Source organism: Protopterus annectens, chromosome 15.part0 (assembly GCF_019279795.1).
Source record: "Protopterus annectens isolate FY-2018-M chromosome 15.part0, PAN1.0, whole genome shotgun sequence".
NCBI classification, from domain to species: domain Eukaryota; kingdom Metazoa; phylum Chordata; order Ceratodontiformes; family Protopteridae; genus Protopterus; species Protopterus annectens.
Window position 1 is genome coordinate 224,281,420 of NC_056749.1, and position 25,524 is coordinate 224,306,943.

At 44.5% G+C, this 25,524-nt stretch overlaps 1 protein-coding gene across 1 annotated transcript in view; it reads left to right on the forward strand.

Moving 5' to 3' along the window:
• LOC122790151 (pre-mRNA 3'-end-processing factor FIP1-like) overlaps positions 1–25,524 on the forward strand; it is a gene marked incomplete in the record, with an annotated part of 1,284,544 nt that overhangs the window by 540,182 nt on the left and 718,838 nt on the right. Inside the window, 2 exon segments of the mRNA XM_044057737.1 lie at positions 320–400; positions 3,068–3,173. Of these exon segments, the coding sequence (XP_043913672.1) occupies positions 320–400; positions 3,068–3,173 (187 nt within the window).

Genomic DNA, 25,524 nt, shown 5'->3' on the forward strand with positions numbered 1-25,524 from the left:
TTTTAACTTATCCTTTTCATCCATGTGCATTATTTAACCATTAAACCAAAACTTTCTTACTGACTGTTTTGTGCTGGGTCAGTTGTTGCATAATCAGTAACTGAACTATTCAGTCCTGTGCTTAGATGTAGGTGAGTAGTAGAACATTGATATTGAACTACTTTATAATGCCATTTAAGTGCACAGTAAAGTACATGGCCTTAACAAGGTAAAATAAAAAGTATATCTGTTGCTTCCATGAATATAAGTTTAGGGTTATGCTGGTATTTATTAACCACTTGTTTACCAGCTTGCTTGCTGTCTCTGCTTTATTTTGCAGTCTGGTCAGCATCATGCCTGCGTGTAATCTTCAAAGATTGTCTGTCAGCCTTGCTGAGAAGCTGGAACTTCATAGAATCTTGTAAGCACTTCAGTTATTCCCAATGTAGTTTGTGTTTATTTTATGTACTCTTTGGGGATTATTAAAATTATTGCTAGGGCTAACTAGAAAGAAACAGTTTAGCTGTTTCATAATGTAATTTTATTAGCCTTCTAGTTACAACTTACAGAAATTAGTTTAATACAGGGCAGGCTGTTAATAAATATCTTAGATTTATGCTGCACTTTTACCACGCTGGACGATGGACATTCTTTTTGAATAGAACTAGTTTGCTATATATATATATGTGTGTAGATATATATATATATATGTATACAGTACCTTGATTTCTTATGTGGTAACTAAGCAATTAGGGCTGTTTCAAGATAGACCCATTTCAGTCATGATTTCGGCAAGAGATTAAGTAACACTTAACATTAGTAAAGTACATATGAAAATAATTTGCAGTCTGAAATATTACAGTTCCCTGGCATATGTTTCATTTGAGCCAGAAACTCTGAGGTATGTGGCATAGGGATGAATCTCTTGTGACCTACTGACTCTGAAATATGTGGCATAGAGTGGAATCACACTTGTTCTGTAGAATACTGTACATGTCATTAGTAAACTCATTGTAGAGTAAGAGTGAAAAAAGCAATTAGGCATTTTTTAGTACTTTTTAAACTTTGTCAGTTTGCTCACATTACCTAATCATCTTAATGAGGAAGTAAGAAATAGCCACCATAAGGACATTAGTAGCTTGTACTGCTGGTTAGTGTGCTGCTATGAGCCATGTGTATAGTCCGTTGCTGACAGAAGGAGAAAGTACATATTGTAGTAAAAAAAAAAAATCTTTCCTTCACTTCAGGTCCTGTCGTGTCCCACTCTACCTTCCTTGTTAAACCAGTTTCACTTTCTGATTGCCCGTTCTTGGACAGCTACTGGTTTACTTGTACTAAAGGACTGACCCAGTTTACACAACTTGTGTTCCTAGTAGGGAAAGCCTGGAGATATTTGCTTGATAGTATAAAAAGACAATAAGCCTTTCTAATATGGTATTTTAAATGCCTTAACATTCTACTTGCTCTCCATCCCAAATGTTCTCTTATCTTTTAACCACTTGTCTCATGCCCCTTTGAATGCCAGTGTGAATTCCTTCACCTCCACCCATTCCAGTAGTCCATTAACTACCTTCCCATTTCTTTGGAAAAGTAATTCCAAAGATCCTGGAAGTAGTTAGCCCTACAGTTGCTGCTTGTGTCCCCCCCCCCCATTCTTGTTCAGAATTATCTATTTGCGTCTTACTGTATTGATCTTGTAGAACAGTGCTGTACCTCCCCTTTGTCTTATAGTTTCAGTAAGAAGAACTGTACCATCTGTTCATATTTCTTCCTGTCCATCCCACAGATGTTTCTTCTGAATTCTTTCCAACAGTGTAATGTCTAACCAAGATTTTGTAGAGTAAAAGTTTTTTTTTTTTTTTAATCTATCCCCTTCTGAAAATACAGCCCAACATGTTTGTGCTGCTGCATCTGCTTTTTCCCTCGGCTTCTGGTGGTCTGATCCAGGTGTGGTAAACAGCTTCAGATCCTTTCCCTTTTCTGTTGTCATCATTTCCTCTCTTAGCTGATGCTTCACACCAGGGTTGTTGTGCCTGAAGTGCAGTACTTAGCATTTATTTGCATTTTACCTCAGCTGCCATCTTTCTTCCCTTTCAAAACTTTAATTAGACTCCACCCCCCCAAAAAAAAAATCTTCCACTGGGTGCAACTGTTTTGTGTCATCTGCAAAAAGGTTGATTCAGTTCTTTATTTTCCCTGCATTATTCTGAGTCAAAAAAGTACTTGTCCCAACATAGGCCTTTGCAGTACTGCTTTAATTACTTCTGTAATTCCTATGTCCCTGTCACCACAACACTCTGTACTACCATTTATCATTACATATACCCAGTTCCTCAGTTGTGATTATAACCCCTGCCCATCCAATTTTCTTATCTGCCTTCTATGTGGAGCAGAGCCAGAGGCTTACTGTAAAAACCTCATCCTGAAAATGGATCAGATTTGACTGAACTCCTTTTGTCCACAAACCTATGTTGACTGCTGTTATAGCAGTTACTTTCCTGTAGAAATTCTTCCAGCCTTCCCATCAGGATTCTTTCTGAGACTTTCCCTGTCACTGAAGTAAAAGGCCTGTACTTCCGTAGGTTGTTTCTTCTTCCCCTCTAGTACAGAATTACCACAATTGCTGTCTTGCAGTACTCCAGCATTTCTGAATGACCAATTCTTCTGTAGAAGATCTCTGTCATGCGGTCTGCCGATGTAGAGGCCATAATTCTGATTTTGCTGTAGGCTTATACGATTAAACCAGAGTTTGCCAAGGCTTCTGATCTTTTCCTTACTACTCAAATTCATTTACTTATTCTGTCTCTCACCCACTTGTGCATTGCCTAACTCACATGACAGCCAGAATGGCAGATAAGTAATAATCATGAACATTTTCAGATATTATTTTCCAAGGAAATGCATTGAAATGGTAAGTAATTGCTTCAGAGATGGTTTGAAGTTTGAAACGAAATTTAATGTGGATTTTCAAAAGATTTGTTTAATATAATTTTTATGTTTATGAAGCTATATAAAGTAATTAAAGGTATTGCAGATAAGCATTATATTGGGATGAAGCAGTAATAGATATTGTAACATGTCTATATAGGAAGCTTGGAGGAACTATCGATGTAATTAGTGGGTATCCTGGAAACATCAGACGGCTGGAAGGTAGACGTCGTGAGATACGACCAGCTGAAGAAAATCCCATCCAGGTCAGATCCTAAATCATGTATCCATAGAATTTAAAATGTAGTAGTACTGCCTTTATGCTTAGTGCACAGATGCTGAGGGGAACTGGCCTTTTGCTGCCTGAAACATTTATTGCTTGCATCAAAAGTGACACTATTAAACCGTAATGGTTGTAAAGGCGAAGAATGTTATAACGTGAACTACAGTACAGAATCAAGCATAAACAGATGACTACTTAAAGTTGACTAGAGCTGAAGCTGCTTCAGTGACAGAGAGAGAAAGTCCTAACTAAGGCCCAGCTGAACCGGGTTTGATTAGTGGCTCTGGTGACTGATGGAGCTTCAGGAAAAAAGATAGTTGTGTCCGTTGTGGTTAGGAGGGAGCTTGTTGATATACTCCCAAATGGGAGATTTGGTCCAAAGGGAGCAGTTGCCCTTGCTTGCTTGGATAGAGCCGGGGGGGGGGGATTCCTGAGTAGGGCATTTTGATTCACTGCTAATGATGGGTTCAGATAGTGGGATAAGATCTGGTGGGGTGGCTTGGGCAGGGTAGGCTATGGCTGATGGCCTTCACATACCTCTCCTCTTTTTTGATCTCACAACTTCCTAAAGACAGCTAGACCATCTACTTCTTTCAGCCATTATCCCTGCCTACAAAGTTTGCCATTTTTTTGCCATCTGGGCATATCACAGTGAGTCAGAGGAGGAAAAATGGTTAAACACATTATCTGCGAGTGACTGCTGGCTATTAATGACCTGTACTTAATAAGGAATGTTAGCATTTCCTAGTGCAGCATTGTTGAAGCATTCTTTGTTCTGGTGGCATTTTTTTTACCGTTTACCTGAAAATGTAGATTTGTAATGGCAATAGCCACTGTGCATGTCCTTCTAAAATATTCATAAAGGTATCCACCACTAAGTACCATGCAGTCAGCGGTATATGTCACAGTGTCGCACACTACCATGTGTTTTGAACAAGCCTGGAGAAACCTGTCCTCCAGGGCTAGTTTTTCAGCAGCCAGAGTACATTTCCAAATCTGAGTTACTGGCTGCATGATAAAACACCTTTTGTCTGTGTCAGCAAACTGGCTGACTTACAAGCTACTCCTCTGAGGAAGATTCTGGGATCCTGTCACCACTTCAGCAATTCCTTAAAAAATCGTAGAGTAAGCAAGCAGACAGAGCAAGAAGGAGTTGCTTCTGTCCCAGGACACGCAAAAGAGTGAGTGGCTAATAACTGAGGACCATGTGTGTGGTGTGCCTTGGAGCAGAATATTGAATTAAAAAGCAATGCTGGTACGACAACTCTAGGAAGTTTAACCACCTCCCAACCTTAACCCTAGAGAGGTCATAAAAAGTGTAATGGGCAGTGGATGGGCTTCTGCCAGTGTGTATGATTCAGAATGCACCTATATTTGCATATCCAGGTATGCTTGTATAGACATATAAACACACTTGCACAATAAATATGGATAGTAAAATAATGCTTACTGCACTAAACAATGTTTAGTATAAGGATAGCTTATTTCTTATACATAGGAATTAGAAAGCAGGTGTACATTCCAATGGCTTGAAGTTTGTAGCCACCTGCTGTCTCTGGAGGGGGGAACCAGTTTCCTCCACTTATTGAGAACATCAGTATGACACTCTGTAGGGGGGAGGGGGGAGTACAGACTTTTTCATTACTCTTATCTGCTTCTTCCAGGTAGCTTTCATAAAAGAGCAAACTATTAGCCTTGGAAAATTGTTTTCTTAGTTACTGTTTTAAGCTTCTTGATTTTCATTATTACTGTATTTTTGAAGTTATTCCATATTTCTTGGAAGACACTTTTCCCCCCCAAGAACCATGTTGTCACAGATAGAAAAGATTACGACTTTTAATAAGAAAAGTTTGCTTTTCTGCCCAAAACTCTCTGAATCTGCCTGGAGCATAGAAAACGTTCAGTGATTGGATTAGGGGACACCTATACCTCCCTCAGCAAAACAGTCTTCTGGTGAGCTTAACTTAAAAAAATCCCCAGTAGAAAAGCACCATCGAAGAATGGAAAAAAAGAAAAAGGCAAAAAAAAGTTAGCAGAAAAAATGTGGCCCTAGTGACCCTGTCAGTCCCACATAAATATGTGGGTGTTAGTCCCAGAGAGGCACAGCTTACTTAGCCCTAGTGTCTTCAGTCTTCGCATTCCCTTATGTCCTGGCCATTTGAGAGAGAGTGCAATGTCAGCTTCTCAAGTAAGTCAGGCCATAGAAATGGGACATTACTCAGCTGCTGCTGGACACCAGTCCCCATACATCCACTCTGTAATATAACTTTACGGCATATTGATCTTGTAGCAAGTAGATATCCTTGTAAACATTCATGACTTGGTTTCACAGGCACTACAACTGCTTGGTGCATAACCTTTCTTAGTCTGTCAAGCTCCTGCGATCCCCCTTCTTCTCTGATCTCCATTTCTTCATGCTTTGCTGTTTAGAGTAAAAAATAAAACCCCGTCCCAGCTTGTAGCTGTCAATTGTCATTGCTTTATTCCATCTAGTTCTATGCAAATGCCAGTCCACCTATTTGGTCAATTAAGCTGATCTTTTCCCTGCACTATTTTTCCTCCTGTTTGATTGGCAAGTCATTTTTTCCTTATGGAGTGGCCTGTAGGCTTCAATCTGGCCCACTCCCTGGCTACAAAATTGTGTAGCTCATGTTCATTATGTACATCTGTGAAGCTCCGATAGATCCAGCAGTGAGCAGTCCAAGTATTTTATTTTCCTTCTTAAAGCTCAGCATTTCTGTATGCCCTGTTTGCCATGGATTTAATGGGGCCATCTAGTGATGACTGAAAAGTAAACTAATGGTAGGCTTATCAGGTGAACCATCTTCTGCTTCATGAATGTCCAGCAGCTTGGATATCACTTGTATTGTTCAAAGTCAACTTGTCTGTGCTTTCTTACATCTAAGAAATCGTCCATCGAGAAGTTGAAGGCTGTGGTGACTGAAGCTCTTCCTTGAATCCCATTGGCAAGTTAGGCCATTAAAAGTATGCATTTCCTTTTTGCTGTAACGCCTTCATCCTGTACTGGTCATTTTTATGTCCATGGGCAGTGCTGCAGCACATTGTCTTCAACAGGAAGTATCCCAAAGTAAAACATGGCCCTCCCCCCAAGGATGCAGGTCTAATGCTAGGGCAGAGAGAGAGTGAAACTTCTCATGCTATCCCTTTCCCAATTCCTTAGACAGGTTTGAAAGAGCTGGCTTAGGCAGTATAGAATGCGAGGGGAGAGCCTAGCAGCCATTATTTTCTGGTACTAGGGACTGCAGACACTGAGAAGCCATTGGCCTTTCCCTTTGACATTCCGTGCTGACTAGTGCATTTGGCCATCTTCTTTCAGTGTCAGTGGCCTTCCTGGTGATGGGCCACATCTTGGCTTCCAGGATCCATTCACAACTCTTATTGTCTTGATTTAGATAGTTACAGCTAGTGTCACCAGTGCTGCAATATTCAGAGTCCATTGCATAGCTGATGGTGCAGTCACAACCCTTTTTCCCATGACATATGCCATGGGTCCACAAACATGCCAGAACACTTCCACCTCAGCACCTTCATCTTCATGTATCCTCCTGCATCGGCCTTTGCCTCTTAGGTTACAGTAGCCCTCCTCCACCCCAACAATGGCTACCTGTACCCTGGTAATTTGGAGTCCAGGCTGAATGTTGGCTCAACACTCTAGCATGTGCCATAACACTTCCAGGATATAGCCATTTATACACAATTGCTTGCACATATAGTAGTCCATCAGGTGCAGATGGTAGAACCAGAGCCTGTCCCAAGGGAACTGACAACTCCCATGGTCTTCATCACTACATAGAATCCAAAAATGCCCTGCCTTCCCCTTTGTTTCTGAACCATCCATTAAACGACACACAAAGCTCTAGCCAAGACCAAGGATTATGCAGTTTACAAGAAGATATTCAAACCTCTGATTGGGAGGATGAAGAGGATTCATTGTCAACTGTCTTCCCCCAAGGATCCAAAATTTGCTATAATACATGACAAAGGAAATGCTTAGAGGACATTGCAGGTGCCTGTCAGTTCACCCTTCACACCATCTGGCTAGTTCGGTCCTTGGTGGATTTGATGAAGATTGCCTTGAAGGCGACCTGAAATAACTTCAATACCCCCAATCCATGAAAAGCAGATAGGACCCCCCCCCACTCCAAAGTCTCAAAAGTCTATTCAGAAAAATCAAAAGTAGACCCCTTGCTTAGTGCAGCTGCCCTTTGTAGAACTCCTGTGCCTCGGGCACCACCTATTCATCTTCCAAACAGGGAGTCCAGGCCCATGGACACATTAGGGAAGTATATGTTCTGTTCCTCAGCCCCTTTTTCAAGGATACTGAAGTACCCACTCTTATCTCCTTTCATTTGGACCTTGTTAACTGGATCCTTACAAGAGCCTGTGACAGCCCTTATGATTTGAACAGAAGAGATACATGCCCTTACTGACACATCCTCATTGCTCATGATGCATATAGTGTTTGTGGGTTACAGTATAAATGAGGCTTGATTGGAAACTTGGCATTCAGCTTTGCTATGGTCAGTATGCCTCACTGGCTCTGGCTTACTAATTTTGTGTAGGATTTACAGACAGACTTTATGGATTCCACTTTCACAGATCTTCGGTTTGGTGAATTAATGAAAAAGCACTTAAAATATTGAAGAACAGGGTAAGACGCACACAGCTGAGTTGAGTTAAATTCCATCCCTAAAACGAAGCTCTCAAGAACAAATAGAAGTCAGTTTCAGATGTTGCTTTAGCACACCCTGCATCAGCTTCACTAAATGGAAATAGGAAAGGGCAGAGACAAGGTCCCCAACAATAATGGAAACAGCCCCCTGCTTAGGAAGAGGAAATGGCTACAAGTTAGTGTGTACCAGGCCATTGATTAAAAGTCAACAGCACCCAGATAATTGGGGGACAGTTGCCTTCCATGCATCCAGATGGTTGCCCATCACAAAAGACAAGTGGCTAAGGGGTGTAATATCCTGAAGTTACAAGATTCCATTCGTAAAACTCTCCTGCCTGAATAGAACCCTGTCATGTGTGCCAATCCATCCCATATAAAGAAGCATGCAATTCAGAATTTAAACTCTCTGGTAAATGGAGCCATTCGAGAGGTTGTGCCAGACTATAAAGGCCAAGACTTCTCAGGAATCTTTTTGGTGACAGAAAATACTGAGACCTCAGGGCCTTATTATTTCCCAACAGTCTAAACCACCTTGAACACAATAAAACTTTCCACGTGATATGGTGCAAGCAGTCCTCCCCTGTCAAGCTGCCTAACCAGAGGAGACTGGGTCTGCTTCAAGACATTCAAAACACTACTTGATTTCTCTGTTTTTATGTAGAAATAAGGTATCTGGGCTTCAGGGTAAGAGCTAATCACTACCAATTTAGAAACCTGCCATTTGGCCTTAATGCAGTCTTCTGGGTTTTTATCAAGTGTATGCTTATAGTTTCAGCTCACCAGAGACTGTAGGAAACCTTAATGTTCCCGTACCTAGATGATTGCCTCCTAGCTGCACCAGTCTAACAGCTGCTAATGGAATAAACCCAGATGCAGTGTTGTCTTTTCTGTCCAGCTTCATCCTGTGGGTTAGCAGATATGACACTGACCATTCGAGAATCTTCAGCCAGAGAGCTCTGCCTCCTCTGTTCATAGTACCCTTTTCTCTTCAGATATCATTTGCTTGGAGTGTTGGCATCAAACTTCAGATCATACCCTTTCCCCTGCTTCTGTGCCTGTGGATGTGCATCAGCTGGCTCTGTGGCAGCCCTTGCCTTTGGTTCCCTAGGTTTCCCTGCATTCAAGGCCTCTGGTTACTTTTGGGAGCCCTTTCAAGTTGAGGGGGGGCATAGAAAGAATAAGAGGAAGTTTGAGGAAGCGCTTGGATTCTTGGATGAATCCCTCACTGGGGGCACTGATCTTGATGAAGGGGGGGGGCTCAACTAAATCTTTGTGATGATGCCTCTTTCTGCAATCTCGTACATTTATTGAACGAGCATGGGGGATGGACCACAGAAGCTCCTTCCCAGGAAGAGGTTGTTTCTGGAGACCTTTGATGTGGATGCATCCATGTCGAGGATACCTCCCTCTGGGTACCCTAATTGACCTGGTGTCTCAGAGGCTTAGATAGGATTTTGGCCCCACATAACGACAGACCCCACTGGAGTAAGGGTCCAGTGGATGAGATTGCTGTGGTAACCGCCACCATAGTAAAGCGCATCTCTGAAGAATTGTAGTCTGTCCATTCTCCCAACCAGGAGTCTTTGGCTTTGGACCACTTAGGAAAGCACACATACATTTCAGCAACATTTGCTTTGTGTATACTCAACAAACTTGCTCATTTAACAAGACTTCTTTAATAGGACCTAATTTTTGAAGTGTTGAATATGGTGAATACCCATCAGTCCCCAGAGACACAGAAAACTCTGGAGCCTCAGTTGTCAGTTGTGCAGTCTATCATAAATGTTCCCATATGTCTGTTGACTAATGTAGCTGGTGGAACATCTTTGACAGCAAGCACCAACATCACTTTGTGCCACCATACCTGCATGCATTAGTGTAGTTTTGCAAACTGTTTTAAAGCATCCTTCATCAATTCTGCATTCGGCTGTTTTTCCCTTTTTGGCCCAAAGGTTTAGGAGACATTATTCATGACTGACCAGGATGGAAAGACTGACTGTGGTAGGAGTGAGCATTGCCACCCATCAATGATCCTACTGCAGGAAACAGAAAGGGAGCAAACATCTCTATCTCTGTCTCTCTCTCTCTTTTTTTTTTTTTTTTTTGTAAAGTACAGCAGCTTTTTCAGGACACTTGTGGGGGAGGTTTTTCCCACAACAGAGTGGGAACCATAATGGACACCGCCCATGCAACAGAGGTGTTCGACAGTACCAAGGATTCTACAGAGCTTTTTTCTGGGAGGCCTTTTTCAGTACACCTGTTGTGTTGCCTGTCTACCATGTTCCGGAGACAGTCTGCAGTCACTTAGTTTACCATCCAAAAGAATGGGAGGCCATCACTTCAGATGATTGGGTGTTGACAGACATGTCCAGAAGCTATACAATTCCCTTTTTATATACTCCAAAAGATTCCCAGAAATCTCTTCCAGATGTGCCACCCCATCAGAGAAGGGATGCAGCAGTTGAAGTCCAAACGCAGCTAGCCAACTGAGTCATCCAAGAGGTCCTACCAGACCAGTGATGATCCAGGATCTGTTCCAGTGATGATCCAGGATCTATTCCAGGTTCTTTTTTGGTTCAAAGGAAGAACAAGGATGTCAGAACAATTCTGGATCTCAACAGATTGAACCATTTTGTCAAACATACCAAGTTTCAGATGGTCACATTGCAGTCCATTGCACCTCTCCTGAGGAAGGGCGACTGGATGGGTTCAATAAATCTTAAGGATGCCTAACATAAAGATAGTGAGGTACTGTGGGAGATTTCTGTGCTTTTGTGTGGGAGCCAATCATTGCCTGTTTAGAGCTCTGCCCTTTAGTCTTACCACAGCTCCCCAAGTGTTTACAAAATTCATGGCAGTAGTGGCAGATTGGCACAAACTGTGGGGATTCTAGGTGTTTCAGTTTCAGTGCCTGGGCAAATTGTCTCCTCACCTCTTCCCCAAAAGCATCTCTCATCAACACTTGAGATTCCTTACTCCAGCTGTGTCTGTCCTTAGGAATTATGGTGAATCATAAAAAATGCAGTCTGGAACCAGTACAGGTAGTGGAATTTATAGACTGCTATTTGGATACAGTCTGTCAGATAGTCTAACTCCCCTTATCCAGACCAACTTCCCTTTGCTGGCAGGTGTCCCACATTCTTCAGGTTCCCAAAGTTTCGGCACGTGGTTCTATAGCTCCTTGGTATATGGCAGCATCTATCTGTCTTCTAGCAAGGTTCCCTATGAGAGTATTACAGGGACTGTAGGAGCTTACTGGTGGTATCTCACACATCCCATGGACTTTCTAGCATCCTCAGTAAACATTTGTCACATCCACAATGAGAGGGGGTTCAACTCGCAGCTGGTTGCAACAGGGCAGCTTTTTGTTCTTCCCCATTCGAAGGCCACAGTCACAATAGATACTTCCCTCCTGGGGTGGAGGTGGGGGCTTTCAGAAGGGAAGACTGTTAAGGGACCTGGTCAAGTTGTGAGGCCAGTCTTCTCAACAATGTCTTGGAGAATGCGAATGATTCTTCTAGTGTTGTAGATATTTCAGTACTATATTTCAGTACCTTCTCCCCAGGACTCTGATTGCCATCCAAATAAACACGTCTGTGGCTTTGTACCTGAACAAGCAACAAGAAACTCATTCCAATCCTCTGTGTCGAGAGGCCATGAGGGTTTTGCAATGGGCAATGTGCTCTAAGCAGCTTCTGAATGCAGTTTACATCCCAGGGAAATCCAACATTCTGGTAGACAGTTTGTGTGCAGGAACATTCTCCTTCCCAGCAAGTGTCATGTAGCGTGTGTCACTCTTTTAGTTCCAGAGTCTTGCAAGAGAGAAAAAACAAATTGATTCTCAAGGGCTTTGTAAAACCTGCCTTTGAAGAAACTTTGTAATCTTCTTCCCCTAGTGGAAAATCTAAGCCTAAATCAAAAAAGAGGTCTCCGGCTCCGTCTAGTTCTTCGGAGCCATCGGAGAAGAGGTTGAAGACAGTTTCACCTTCCTCGGCTCCATTGGCCTTGGAGCCACAGGGCAGTATTTCGGTGTCGGAGTCGACTCCATTGGTGTCGGCGCCGCAGGAAGTTTCTGTGGTACTGGAGCCAATTCGGAGGCATTCTCCTAGTCTTATGCTGGTTCCTTTTGAAAAGATTTCTCGACCCCCTTCTGTGTCCTCCAAGTCTTCCAGGTTGTCTGATTGGGATGTGGATAGGGTGGTACAGAGGCTCCTCCAGTCGCCGGTGTTGACTAAATTATTTTCGGCTCCAACCATGTTGGCTCCGGAGCCTGCCCTCTTGTCGGTTCCAATCATTCCTCCTCCGAGCACCTCTGTGTCGTCGGAGCCAGAGTGCGCTGCCTCGAGTGAGGTCCTTGGGTCGGCCCCGATACCCCCGTTGGGCCTTTCGGTTCCGATCTCGGCTTCAACCTTCTCGGTTCCATCTTCTGATTTCGGTACTCTGGTTTCCTCGGTCGGACCCGAGGGGGATACATCGGGACTCCAAACCTCAGCTCCGAGTCTCCCTCTTGGTGCATCGGCTAGGGGAACCCCGACTCCGATTATGGTTTCGGAGACTGGTCGGTCCTCAGATTCTGGTGGACCCGCCTTCGAGGCCATGAGGAGCGCACTGGCCAGGTCCTCAGTGACATCACTTGAGTCAGCCACTCCTTCCCAGGACACCCCGGCTAGAGCCTCTGATGCCCCCCCATCAGTGGAAAACGGGGCTCCAAGGCCTGAGGATACCCCCATGCGTGGTCCCCAGCTTTCTGAAGGCCCTTCAGAGTCCTTGCCTGAGGAGCCTCCCGGAAAGAAATTGTGCAAGAGGAAGCACATAGACTCCCTGACGAGTCAGTCGCCTCAGATACCGACCTCGATGATGCAGAGGGGTCCCCTAAATAGTCCTCCGATGTCTCATTCTCTGACATCCTGGAGATTTTGAGGCAGAGAGGCGATTGGCCTTCCAAAACCCCCCTCTGAGGAGGTGTCGGTCTTCCTCAAGGCCTTCAGAGCCCGACCTTCCGCCTCCTTGGTGTCTCCGCCCTTAGACGAACTGTTGGACCTTATTTGTTGAAGGGTGTGGGAACACCCTGACTCCGTGGAACCGGTACCCAGCCGCCCAAACAAGTTTTTGTCTGCACCCCAAGGAAAAGAGTTCTTAACTAAAGGAGTTCCTGTAGATGCCATGGTGGTGGCGTCTGCCACTCAGCAAGAAGTTGCAGAGGCTTCTGCTTCCGTTCATCCTCCTAACAAGGAGTCCAGGAGTATGGATCAGTATGGGAAGCATACCCTGTCTTCAGCGACCTTTACCCTGCGGTCGTTGAGCTACCTTTGTCACTTTACTCGGCTCCAAAGGGATCTCTTCAAAGAATTGGGAGATACCCTTTCGGGTAACTTGCTTGAGGCGGTGAATCAGACTGTCAACGCCCAATTGTCTACCCTTTCCTCTGTTGTCAACTCGTCCATGAGGCTCATATCCTATGCGGCCAAGGGGCCGGGTATGGCAGCTAGCTCAGGCTTAGCCCTCAGGAGGCAAGCCTGGATGCGCCTGTGTCACTTCACGGAGGCCTTCAAGTCTTCCTTCATGGACGCTCCCTTCGATGGGTCCTCACTCTTTGGCCCCAAAGTGAAAGACACTCTCACCAGATGTGAGCAGGAGGGTAAGACTTCGTCTGCTGTAGGGGCCCATTTTTCGCTTCCCTCTAGGCCTTATCCCAAGACACAGAGGGGAGGGAAGATGTGGTTCAGGAAGTCTCAGAAGTCTTTCCCTGCCAATCATGTTAACCCCCCCCTCCAGGGGCAGAGGAGGGGGGGAATTACTCTGGAAGGCGTCACCCGAGGGGCGGCGGAGGCCCCCACAACTCAGGAGACCGCAAATCCTTTCGTGGATCCTCCTACCAACGTCCCTGAGGAACTGCCCAACTGTGCTACTCCGAAGCCGGTCGGGGGCCGTTTTTCGAGGCACCCTCAAGCCTGGGAAAGCATCACTCAGGATTGAAGGGTGCTCCGAATAATTACCGGAGGTTACACCATTCCCTTTATCACGTTCCCTCCCTCATCCAAGAAAATCCTAGACGTTCCACACAGTCAAAGGGATCAAGCAGCGCTAGAGGTCTCAAAACTGCTGGAAAAAGGAGTCATCCAACCAGTCCCCTCAGACCAGATCGGATCAGGAACTTACTCAAGATTATTTTTGGTGCCGAAAAGAACAGGGGACCTGAGATCCATCCTGGATCTCATCCGTTTAAACCGCTTCGTCCTGAAGTCCAAGTTCCGAATGGTCACTCTTCAGTCCATTTTTCCCTTATTGGAAAAAGGAGTATGGATGTGCTCCATCGACCTCAAGGATGCCTACTACCACATGAAGATAAATAAGGCATCCAGGAGTCACCCAAGCTTCCGGCTGGGAGCCAGTCATTTCCAGTTTTGTGCCCTGCCCTTTGGTCTCACCACAGCCCCTAGGGTGTTTACCAAATATTTAGCAGTGGTGACAGCTCACCTGAGACGTCAGGGATTCCAGGTGTTTCCATATCTGGATGACTGGCTTCTCACCGCTCCCACCAGGCATCTACTCGTTCGAGCAACGAAGGCTACCATCACATTGGGCCAATACCTAGGGATTACCTTCAACTGGGAAAAATCTGTCTTGCGGCCATCACAGCGTGTTGCATTTATCGGCGCAGAGCTAGACTCCGTCCAAATGAGGGCTTTTCTTCCAGCAGAAAGAATAAAAGTGCTACAGGCTCAAGTTTTGGCCTTACTACCCCTCAAGATAGTCCAGGCCAGACTTGTTCTTCAACTACTAGGATCAATGGCGGCTACCATCATGCTAGTACCGCTAGCCAGGCTACATATGCGGATCCTACAGTGGCTTCTGCCGGTCCAGTGGTCCTTTCAGGAATTTCCTCTGTCTCATCCGATTCTTATCACGGAACAATGCCGACAGGACCTACGTTGGTGGCTTCATTCACCCAATCTGGACAAAGGGAGCCCCCTGACCCCCCAGTCTCCTACCGCCACAGTGACCATGGACGCTTCCCAGATAGGGTGGGGGGGGCATTATCTGGGCAGAACGGTCCAAGGCACGTGGCAGGACCACGAGGTACACTTGCACATCAGTGTCCTAGAGATGAGGGCAGTGCTACTAGTGTTGCAAGCACTTCAGAGCTCTCTTCCCAAGGGAACGATTGCTATTCTTTACGACAGCATGTCAGTCGTGTGGTACTTGAACAAGCAGGGAGAAACCAAGTCCTATCCCCTCTGCAGAGAGACCATGAGAGTGTGGAACTGGGCGGTGTCTTCCCAACGTTTTCTAGTGGCAACGCACATTCCGGGGAAGTCCAATGTGATAGTAGACAGGCTAAGTAGAGCTATTCTGATGCCTCACGAGTGGTCCCTGAACGACCAATTTGCAACTCAGATCTTCTCCAGGTGGGATCAACATTGCTGCGATCTGTTTGCCAGTCCCCTCAATGCCAAATGCAGCAGGTACTTCACTCTGCTCCCCCCTCAGGGGGAGTCACCCAGGGACGCTCTAGTCCACGATTGGCCCCCCGGTCTGCTTTATGCCTTTCCTCCATTTCCTCTATTGTCAAGAGTGATTCAGAAGGCAACTTCTTTGGGAAGCAAGATGATTTTAATCGCACCACACTGGCCCCGTCAAGTTTGGTTTCCTTTTCTTCAGAAGTACACAGTGGATGGCCCTTGGACTCTAGACCCAGCTCCAGACCTATTGGCTCATCTGTCGGGGCAGTTCCATCCATCACTACGAACCCTCAGGTTGACAGCTTGGCTTCTCCACTTCCATCCTTAGTCAGACTGCACTCTTTTTCGCCTGAGGTGGTACATATCCTGTCTTCCTCCCACAAGTCATCCACTAGGAAAATATACTCTAGCCAATGGAGGAGATTTGCTATTTGGGCTCAAGCACATAATCTAGACCCCTTCACAGCCCCCTTGTCTGCAGCTGCCACTTTGCCATTTGTGAATTAAAATATCTGTCTTGAAGACAGCTACACATTTTCAGGCAGCTTCAGCTTCAGGGAGCTTCCCCTTCAAGCCCCTATTCCAGATAAAGATAGGATTGATTGATAGGGTTTCCTTGAGACTCAACCCTTCCTTCCTTCCTGTTTAATCTTCCTTCCTTTTGTCTTCTTCATATCCATTGAATCCCAAGTTTTTTCAAAAAAAGCGGAATTTTCAAATCACCAGCTGGATGACAGCAGAGACAGCTAAGGCTATAGACCTTTAGGACACTCCACAGGAAATCGGATCAATTGTTTGTGTCCTTTCAGAGAATCAGACAAGAAGAACAGAGCTGTGATACCTGACTAAGAGCTGCTAGGTGGATTACGTATTTATTTTCTTTTTATTATAGCAGGCATCTAAGCACCTTTTTTTCCTCATTCCGATTCAAGCTCATTATGGCAGGGCTATTAGCTTATCGCTAGGCTCTCTTTGGATCTCTCTTCTGTGCTGACTGACATCTGGCTCTCTTGGACACCTTCCTTTATTCTCAGTACAAGCTGGAGCTGCATGGCATCAGGCCCTTTGGGCTTTCTTCCTGCTCAGGGAGTATTTTTTGAGTATGAGCCTCCCAGATAGATAGGGTGCTAGTGTGCTGTCATCAGTAAGTAATGAATAGGGAGATGAGACCACATTACATCAATTAGTTATGTTACCATAACGATAGATGTATGTGGTCCATCTCCTTCCATTCCTCCACCCACCACCCTTCCCCTTCTGTGGTGACTTGGGAAATTACGTTCTTAGACCTTTCTGAGGATGTTATTTTGTACATAACTAATTGCAGATCACTGAGTAATAAAGTAAATTTATGATGACATACATTTGAGTTTGTCTTCAAATCCTTCAGAAAATGCATGCTAAGACAAATCCTGTTGTTCTAGCAACTTTAAAGTTTATGACTTGGATCTCTGTCTTGTCCCTTTGGATGCCATCCTAGACTTTTTGACTGGTATTTGCCCAAAGTCACCTCGGAGTTTACTTTGAACAAAGCAATTCACTTGCCAGTCATCTTTCCAAATTTCATTAACAAGAGAGAGTATTTGCATCATTGTTTGGATGTACATAGACAGCTCGGGTTCTATTTCTTTGCAACTAAATGTTTTAGAAAATATGTCCCAACTGTTTTTCCTTTTCCAATTCAGAAAGCCTATTTCTAAGGTGACCCTATCCAAATAGCTCTCCCAACTGTATCTCATTTGTGTACTGTTTGAAGGAAATGTCCTTGCTTACAAAGTCAAGAGACTATTTGACTAGTGTAGTGGCTACTTCTACTGCCTTTTTTCTCGCAAGTCTCTCTCGATTATATTTGTGCTGCAACTACCTGGTGTAGCACTCATATTTTTGTCTCCTATTACACGTTAGATATTTAGGCTAGTTGTAGAGCTTCATTTGATTCCACCATTTTGCAGAATGTGCTCTTGTAGGGTCTCCTTGGGGTTTTCTTTGTCTGGGGACTTTGCCCCATAGTTTGAAACTGGAATGACAAGACAGCATCAGTTAAGAAAGTTATGTTAGCTTCCTCCAACCCCCCTGCCCCAAAGTGTCATAGTTGTTAGCTGAGTGCTCCTAATTAGTCTGGTGCATGGTTTATGAGCTGCCCTGTATGGGTCCTTGTCTGTTTTCCCTTTTACCTGTTGCCTTTTTGTTAACATGTTAGTCAGGTCTGATATTTTTTCAGTGGGAGCAGTTCATAGAAAACTTTATCTGAGGAGAACAGGGTTCTTTGGGTAGAGGAAGTGGAGCTCCCAGGATTAAGACCCTAGAATGCCCAACATTGGATCCAATAACCCACAGGTTGAATTGGACAGAAGACAACATGGATTTGCCATTACGTTAAGTACATAACTTTCGCTTTCTCTTAACTGTTCTACTTGCTTGGGGATTGCCCTCAACCTGTCCAAATCACAACTGATTACCACTCAGTGCATTGCCTTCCTTGGAAGCTTTTTGGATGCCAGTCAGCATAGATCATTCCAGAACCAGACGCAGCTCAAAACTCATCCAATTTTACTTGGGCAGGTGCTGTGTTATCTCAAGGAGTCAGAGAGCATGCATCCTCAAACTGCTTAGACATATGAAGGCCACCATACCAGTCATATTTCACATACACTTGTGTGAGCCTTTTACAGTAGTCTCTCCATTAGCACACAGCATGAGCATCCATTCTCAAGGTGGTGTTTACAGTGCTAACCAAGGGAAAACCATTTACAGGACCACACCCAATGTGTTTGTACCAGGTCTATATTATATCATCGAACTGTCACTTCAGTGAACAGCATTTCATTGGAAATGCTGTTAATCAAATCCCACCCCCTGGCTAATTATATACAACAACTCAGAGCACAGTACAGTGGAGAAGGCAAATTTCCTGATCCTTACCACAATGTGATCTCAATAATAGTTCAACAAACAACACGTTCAACAAAATGTTGTTCAATTTACTGTCCTTCCGATGATATAATAGTGACCTGTCTGTATCACAGATGTTTCCTCTGTAGGTTTTAGGGCATTATCAGGACTTTACAACATAAAGGCGCCACTTGTCACAAGAATCCAAACTTTCTTCTTTTAGCATTGAAGTCTTTTTAGCCATTCATTCCATCAGACTCCTAGCAGTACACACGGTCTGTAGTGTGGTATATCAACAAACAAGGGGTACCCACGTCTTTCCACTGTCCAGGGAAGTCATCAAGCTGTGCATTTAGGTACTAGACAATGTCCTGATTTTTGGTGGCTGTTCACTTCCCAGGAGAATCCATCTTATTTACAAATAGCCTCAGACATGCTATCATGCAGCCCCATGAATGGTCACTGCACCCAACCATTGCCAGCAAACAGTTAAACAGATGGGGCTGTCCATTGATTGCTTTCCTGCATTTCTGAAGAATGCAAAATATAATTCCTAGTTCTCACTATTTCTGGGAACCAACCGTCCAGTAAATGATGCCCTTATACAGTCTTGATCTTCATGACTCTCTCATGCATACCATCCCCCACCACCACCATAGGATAATGCAAAAGATGAAGCAGTATAAATCAGAAATTATTCTAGTGAGTCAGTATTTTTCAGCTATGGTTTCTTTTGATAATTGCTTCATACAGAATGGCACCCTCATACTTAACCCATCCAAAATCTTGGCTTCATGGCACCCATTCCATCAAACAGCACCCAAACATTCACATGCTTAAACTAGTAGTATGGCTGCCACAACTTAAATATAGTGACCTACAATATTCAGTAGAGGTTAAAGAAATACTTCTTCAAAAGGACCATCCATGCAATGCACATATGCCAGGAAATGAAAACATTTTGTGTGGTGGGCCACCAAACAAAGCTTCTCTCCATGGAATACCCAGATGCAGCATATTGTGCATTATCTGTCTGAACTATTAAGTACAGGCATTAGTGACTCATCCTTGAAGGTACATCTGGGCACCATCTCCTACTATCACCAAGGTGAATAAGTACTTTGCCTGGCTGCCTTAACACCAAGCAAGACTTTCCTGAAAGGAGCCTTCCACCTAAGGTCTTAAATAAGGGCTCCCCTTCTCCTTGTAACTTGTACTTGTTTTTAGAATCCCTAACCTGAGCATCCTTCAAACCTTTCTCCTTGGCGGACACAAAATGTCTATTCCTGCAAAACTCCCCTCTCTCTCTCTCTTTTTTTCTTGGTGGCTGTTACATTAGACAGAGAAATATCTAAACTGCAGGAACTAACCAATAAACATCCTCCCAGCATGATGTTCCACAAGATTTCAGTTATGTTGTATACTCTGACCCCCCCCTGCATGCCATAGGTTGTGATGGAGACCAACCTGAACCACATGATACATCGTGCCTGTCTTTTTCTTAAACTATCAAAACAAAGGAGAATGCATAATGTACTATATGGTTGTACAAAGAAGTCTAAAGTTCTGTCTGAACAGGACAAAGTCCTTCAGGAAGTCAGATCAAGTATTCTCCTTCATGCGTCAGAGAAAGGGTTTGACATTTTCTAAAATTACTTTAAGTTGGATCTCAGACTGCATAAACCATTGATGTGCCAGTGCGAGCAAGCAGCTTCCTACTAGGCCTAAAGCACAGACTACCAAGAAGGGTGTCCACCTCCCCTCATAAAGAGGGCATAAGTCAAAGACAGATGTACAGCCAAGACTTGAATATCGCTTGGCATGTTCCCACATAATTACAAATGAGACCTAGCCTCTCAGGCAGGGTAGTTCTTTGAGGTTACTGTAGTACTCAGTATTTTTGCCTAGGAGCATGAAGCAGACTGTGGAGGAGTAGGACTTGCTTGTTACAAGGGCATATTACAAGGAGTGATTCACTTCCTAACATCCATAACCTTCCTTTGCTCAATATTTTCTGGGCTACAGCACTACACTCTTGACAGTGTACTCCCCACTGCAGACCAGTGATCACACCTGTATTCTCTTGCTCATCTCTTTCCTTAGCCATGTGTTATTCAGTCAGGTAAAGTATGATCAGCGGCTATCGGTTCAGAACTGAAGGCGAGAAAACAGAAGTGTATCATGAGTGTATGACAACAAGAAGGAGACTAGGGAAGTTTTGTGCTGAGCAGTGTCTGCAGTACTAAGTTCTGAATTTTGCCAGGGATGTCCCATTTGTTAAATATCTATCGTTATGGTAAGATATAGCTTTCATTTGGTTATGTGAGTAATGTACCCTGTTGTCACGGCACTTGCAGGTAAACTTTTGAGCTAGCAGATTCTCTGTCTTATGCCTTTATTAGTAAGGACCTGCTTGTATATATGTCTACACCTTTCGGCCCCAGAACATGGACCGAAGGTCCAAATGTGGTGGTGTCTCCATATTTGTAAAGGATATGCACACCTCCAGACTAGTATCCCAGCATAACACATCTGAGATACTCCAGGTACACCTAACACTGGGTAAAATGGCGATTCAGGTCGTAGCCTGCAGTAGGTCCCCAACCATGTCTCAAGACTCGCTCCACATTCCTAAGCACCCTGGAGACTATTAATATCTAACCCAACACTCATACTAGGTGACTTCAACAACCTCACCATCAGCTGGGAAAACTACTCATGCACCAATACACTGGCCCAACGCTTCTTGGAATTCATCAGTTCCAGTGCCCTGGACCAGCTCATTCTTACTCCCACTAGAGGAAGGCAACATCTTTGACCTGGTTATTACTAACATGGACAACTGTTGCTCTACACCAATAGTCAATTCTGCCCTAGTTAGATCCGACCACAAACTAATCACCATGGAAATCCACATCTCACCCACACCCCCCGCAAAGGTATTCACCATGAGAAACTTCTCCAAAGCTGACTTTGGACTCTTAAAAACAGAGGTGGCTAACTTCACAGCACCCATGCCAGTGGAAAATAGATGAATGACTGGCGAATCATACACCAGTGCACTGTATGAACACGTACATAAATGCATGGAACTAGCCATACCCAACAGAACCAAGACGCTCTCCTCCAAAAAAAATGGAAGCTAGTCTGGTGGTTCCCTGCCATTAATAAACTCTACAACATAAGGAAGGAACTGTTGCAGAAAAAGGTAAAGTCCCCAGACTGGAAAAATTCCCTTATTAACCTCAACAAAAAGTTGAGATCCCTCATCAAAACCTCCAAAGCCAGCTATGAAGGCAGAATTGCGGCGGACACTAAAAACAACCACAAAGTCTTCTATAGTTATATCAAGAATCTCCATGGCAATACCCAGATTTGCTCTGAATTACTGCACAATGGTACCGCCTATGCTGAGCCATCAGATATCGCCAACAAATTGTCCTATGGATTCAGTGCTAACTTTTCCCCTCTCTCCCCCCTAAAGGACCAATCTAAGTACCAGAAGAATGCCAGGCACCCAGCATCACTGCAGCACAGGTTAAAGCTGCATTGTCTAAGGCCAAGAGTACCGCTTCCATGGGACCCAACAATATCTCCGACTGTGTTCTACATGAATTACAAAAGGAACTGGCACCACATCTGTGTGCTCTGTTCACTCACAGCCTCACCTCAGGTTTTGTCCCTACTGATTGACACACTGCTACAGTCATCCCTCCATAAAGGAGGAGCAACTACAGACCCTGGAAATTATCGCCCCGTTAGCCTGACGAGTCTGATATGTAAGGCTATGGAGCGCATCATCATGGACCTAATTAACAAGGACTTAATTAAAAAATGCACTCTCCAAAGCTATGAATACAGCATCCAAGGGACCAGATGACATCCCGGGCTGTGTACTACATGAACTACAGTATGAACTGGCACCTCACCTAAGTGTCATGTTTAATCATAGCTTCACCTCAGGTTTCGTGCCCACTGAGTGGTGCAGAGCTACAGTTATCCCACTCCACAAGGGGGGATCCACCTTGGATCCCGGAAACTACCGTCCCATCAGTCTGACAAGCCTTATCTGCGATGCCATGGAGCGTATTATCATGGAACTTATAAACAAAGACATTGGCAACCGTCAAACACTGGACCCCACCCACTTTGGGTTCGTGAAGGGGCCGATCTCGTCTCCTGAACCTGATTGTCTTCTTCGAATCAGTCTCCAGAGCCATGGACAAGGGTAAGGTGGTCCACACAGCCTCTCTAGACCTTGCCAAGGCCTTTGACACCACCCCCCACTCTGGAATCATAGATAAACTTACTAAGCTGGGCATTAATCCCTATGTCACCCAGTGGGTTGCTAACTGGCTTACTGATAGAACCCACACTGTAAAAGTAGCTGACTCCAAATCCAGCTCCAGGCAAGTGACAAGTGGAGTACCTCAGGGTTCAGTCCTGGGACCGCTCTTGTTTGGCATCTACTTCTCTGAAGTACAGGCCAACACTAAGGGACTCTGGCTAACAAAGTTTGCAGATGACTGCAAACTAGGAGCCATTATTGAATCCCCAAATGATGTGGATACCCTACAAAAGGGCCTTACAGAAACAGATGCTTGGTGCCAGAGCCATGGGCTCAAGCTCAATGCCAAGAAATGTATAGTTATCCCCTTTGGGAAAAAACATGTATCTGTGAATTACTGTATAGGTGGCAGTACACTAAACACCGAATGTGTGATAAGAGACCTAGGGACACAGGTGGACAGTGGTCTCACCTTCGATAACCACATCGCCACAACAGTCAGAAAATCCTATGTGGCACACCTCAACACTAAGGGCTTTTCATCCAGAAAAGAGGAGGTCATTGTCCCACTGTACTCATCCCTCATTAGACCCATTATAGAATACAACGCCCCATTTGGTATGTAACTCTCAAGACATCTGCAACAACTGGAAAGGCCGCATAAATGCCTCACTAAAAGAATCACAGGCCTAAAGTAGATGCCCTACGCTGACCGCCTTAAAAAACTCCAACTATACTCTGTTGCATATTGTCTACTCAGAGGCGATCTCTGCTTAACATACAAGGCCATGTCAAACCCAGAGCTGTTGGACATGCTACACTTAAAGAAATCCCAATCCCTCAGAGCCACACGCTCCAGGGATCTAAACCTTGTCATCACAATAAACAAAACATGTTGGAGGGATAGGTTCCTGACCCAGAGACTCCCCAGACTCTGGAATAGATTGCCCATACATGTCAAGCAGAGTTCCTCTTTGGCCCTCTTCAAAAGGAACCTTGACGATTGGATGGGAGAAAGGAAATTCACTCCAGGGATCACGTCAGTTGGCCTGCTAGACAGGGGTCCAGGGCAGTAAATAGTGTGGGAAGAAATAGCCAGGAAATTGTTATGGCTAGGCTTGTATAGGCCCTAGAGCTGATAGCCTAGTACCAACCTATGAACCTATAGGGAATCTCCAAACTCTAGATCCCACGCAATTTGGTTTTGTGAAAGGTAGGTCATGCCTGCTCAACCTGGCTTACTACTTTGAGTCGGTACCCAGAGCGGTGGAGGATGGTAAGGCAGTTCATACAGCCTACCTCGATCTGGCCAAGGCCTTTGATACAATTCCTCACTCAGGAATTATTGATAAACTCAAAAAACTAGGCATCAACCCCTATATCATTGGGCGGGTTGCAAATTGGCTCACAGAACCCACAGTGTGAAAGTAGCGGACTCCAAGTCAGACTGCAGACCAGTCACGAGTGGAGTCCCACAGGGATTGGTCCAGAATCCTGTCTTGTTTGGCATCTACTACTCAGTAGTCCAGGCCAACACGGAGGGACTCTGGCTGACCAAATTCACAAATGACTGCAAGCTGGGAACCATTATTAATTCCCCAAGTGATGCAGACATCCTACAGAAAGGGCTCACTGAGACCAATAACTGGTGTTGAAACCATGGCCTTAAGCTTAATGCCAACAAATGTGTCGTCATCCCCTTTAGGAAAAACTCAGTTCCCACTTACTACCACATCAGTGGGAGCCCGCTGAACACTGAAAAGCATAAGAGATCTGGGGACCCAGGTTGACCGAAACCTCTCCTTTGACCACCACATTGCCACCGTGGTCAGAGAGTCCTATGTGGCACATCTCATTACCAAGGGTTTTGCATCCAGGAAGAAAGAGGTCATCATTTATTTATTTTTTATTTTACATTTGTTGACCGGGTTAGACTGGCTGGGCAGGTGCCCTTTTTCAGCAGTGACCCGGGGATTTCTCTGCTCTTCCCTCATTAGACCCAGTCATATGGTATAATGCCCCCTTTGGCATGTACCTCACTAGACACCTGCAACAGCTGGAGAGGCCACAAAAGTACCTCACGAAGAGGATCCTAGGCCTTAAACACATGTCCTAATGGACAGACTAAAAAAAACTCCAGCTATTCTTTGTCGTATATCGTCTACTAAGAAGTAATATCTGCTTGAATTACAAAGCCATGTCTGACCCAGCTCTGTTAGAAATGCTACATATAAAGAAATCCCAATCCTGCTGCACCACATGCTCCAGAGACCTCAGCCTTATTACCACAATCAACAGAACATGTTGGAGGGATAGGTTCATAACCCAGAGACTTACCCATGCTGTGGAATAGACATTCCCATACATGTTAAGCAGAGCACCTCACTAGCCCTCTTCAAGTGAAATCTTGATGAGTGGATGGGAAATAGAAAATTCACTCCGGGGATCTCTCTAGTGGCTGTACTTGATAGAGGCACTGAGAACTAATGACGGGTGGCACAATGCCAGGGCACTTCTGTAAAGGCCCTAGGGCCATTAGCCTAGTACACACCTGTGAACCTGTGATACAGTATTGTATCTGTATGGAACTGTAGAACTAGGATCTGAAATACTTAACATGGTGCTCAAGGTGGATACCTCTACTGAAGTGTCAGAATAGGTCTGCAGTTTTCGCAGAATGGACTAGTTGGCAAAATAGTCATTTTAATTTATTTTTGCCCATGCAAACAATGAGTTGCATTTTTTTCTCTGACCACTGCACCATTGCTATTCTATTCCAGTTGTCTTTTATTTTTACCGATAAAGGTGCATGTTTGTTAGGGATGTGGTTATGAGAATTCAACAGCGTGGAAAGAGAATGGTCATAAAAATGCAAACTATGTTCATGAGCAGAATACAGCTATTAGAGTAGAAACTGAAATAAGTAAATAGTATGTTTATGTGTGCGTGGATACATTTTCTGTTTGCATGGATAGCTAGTATAGTTTGGATGTATATA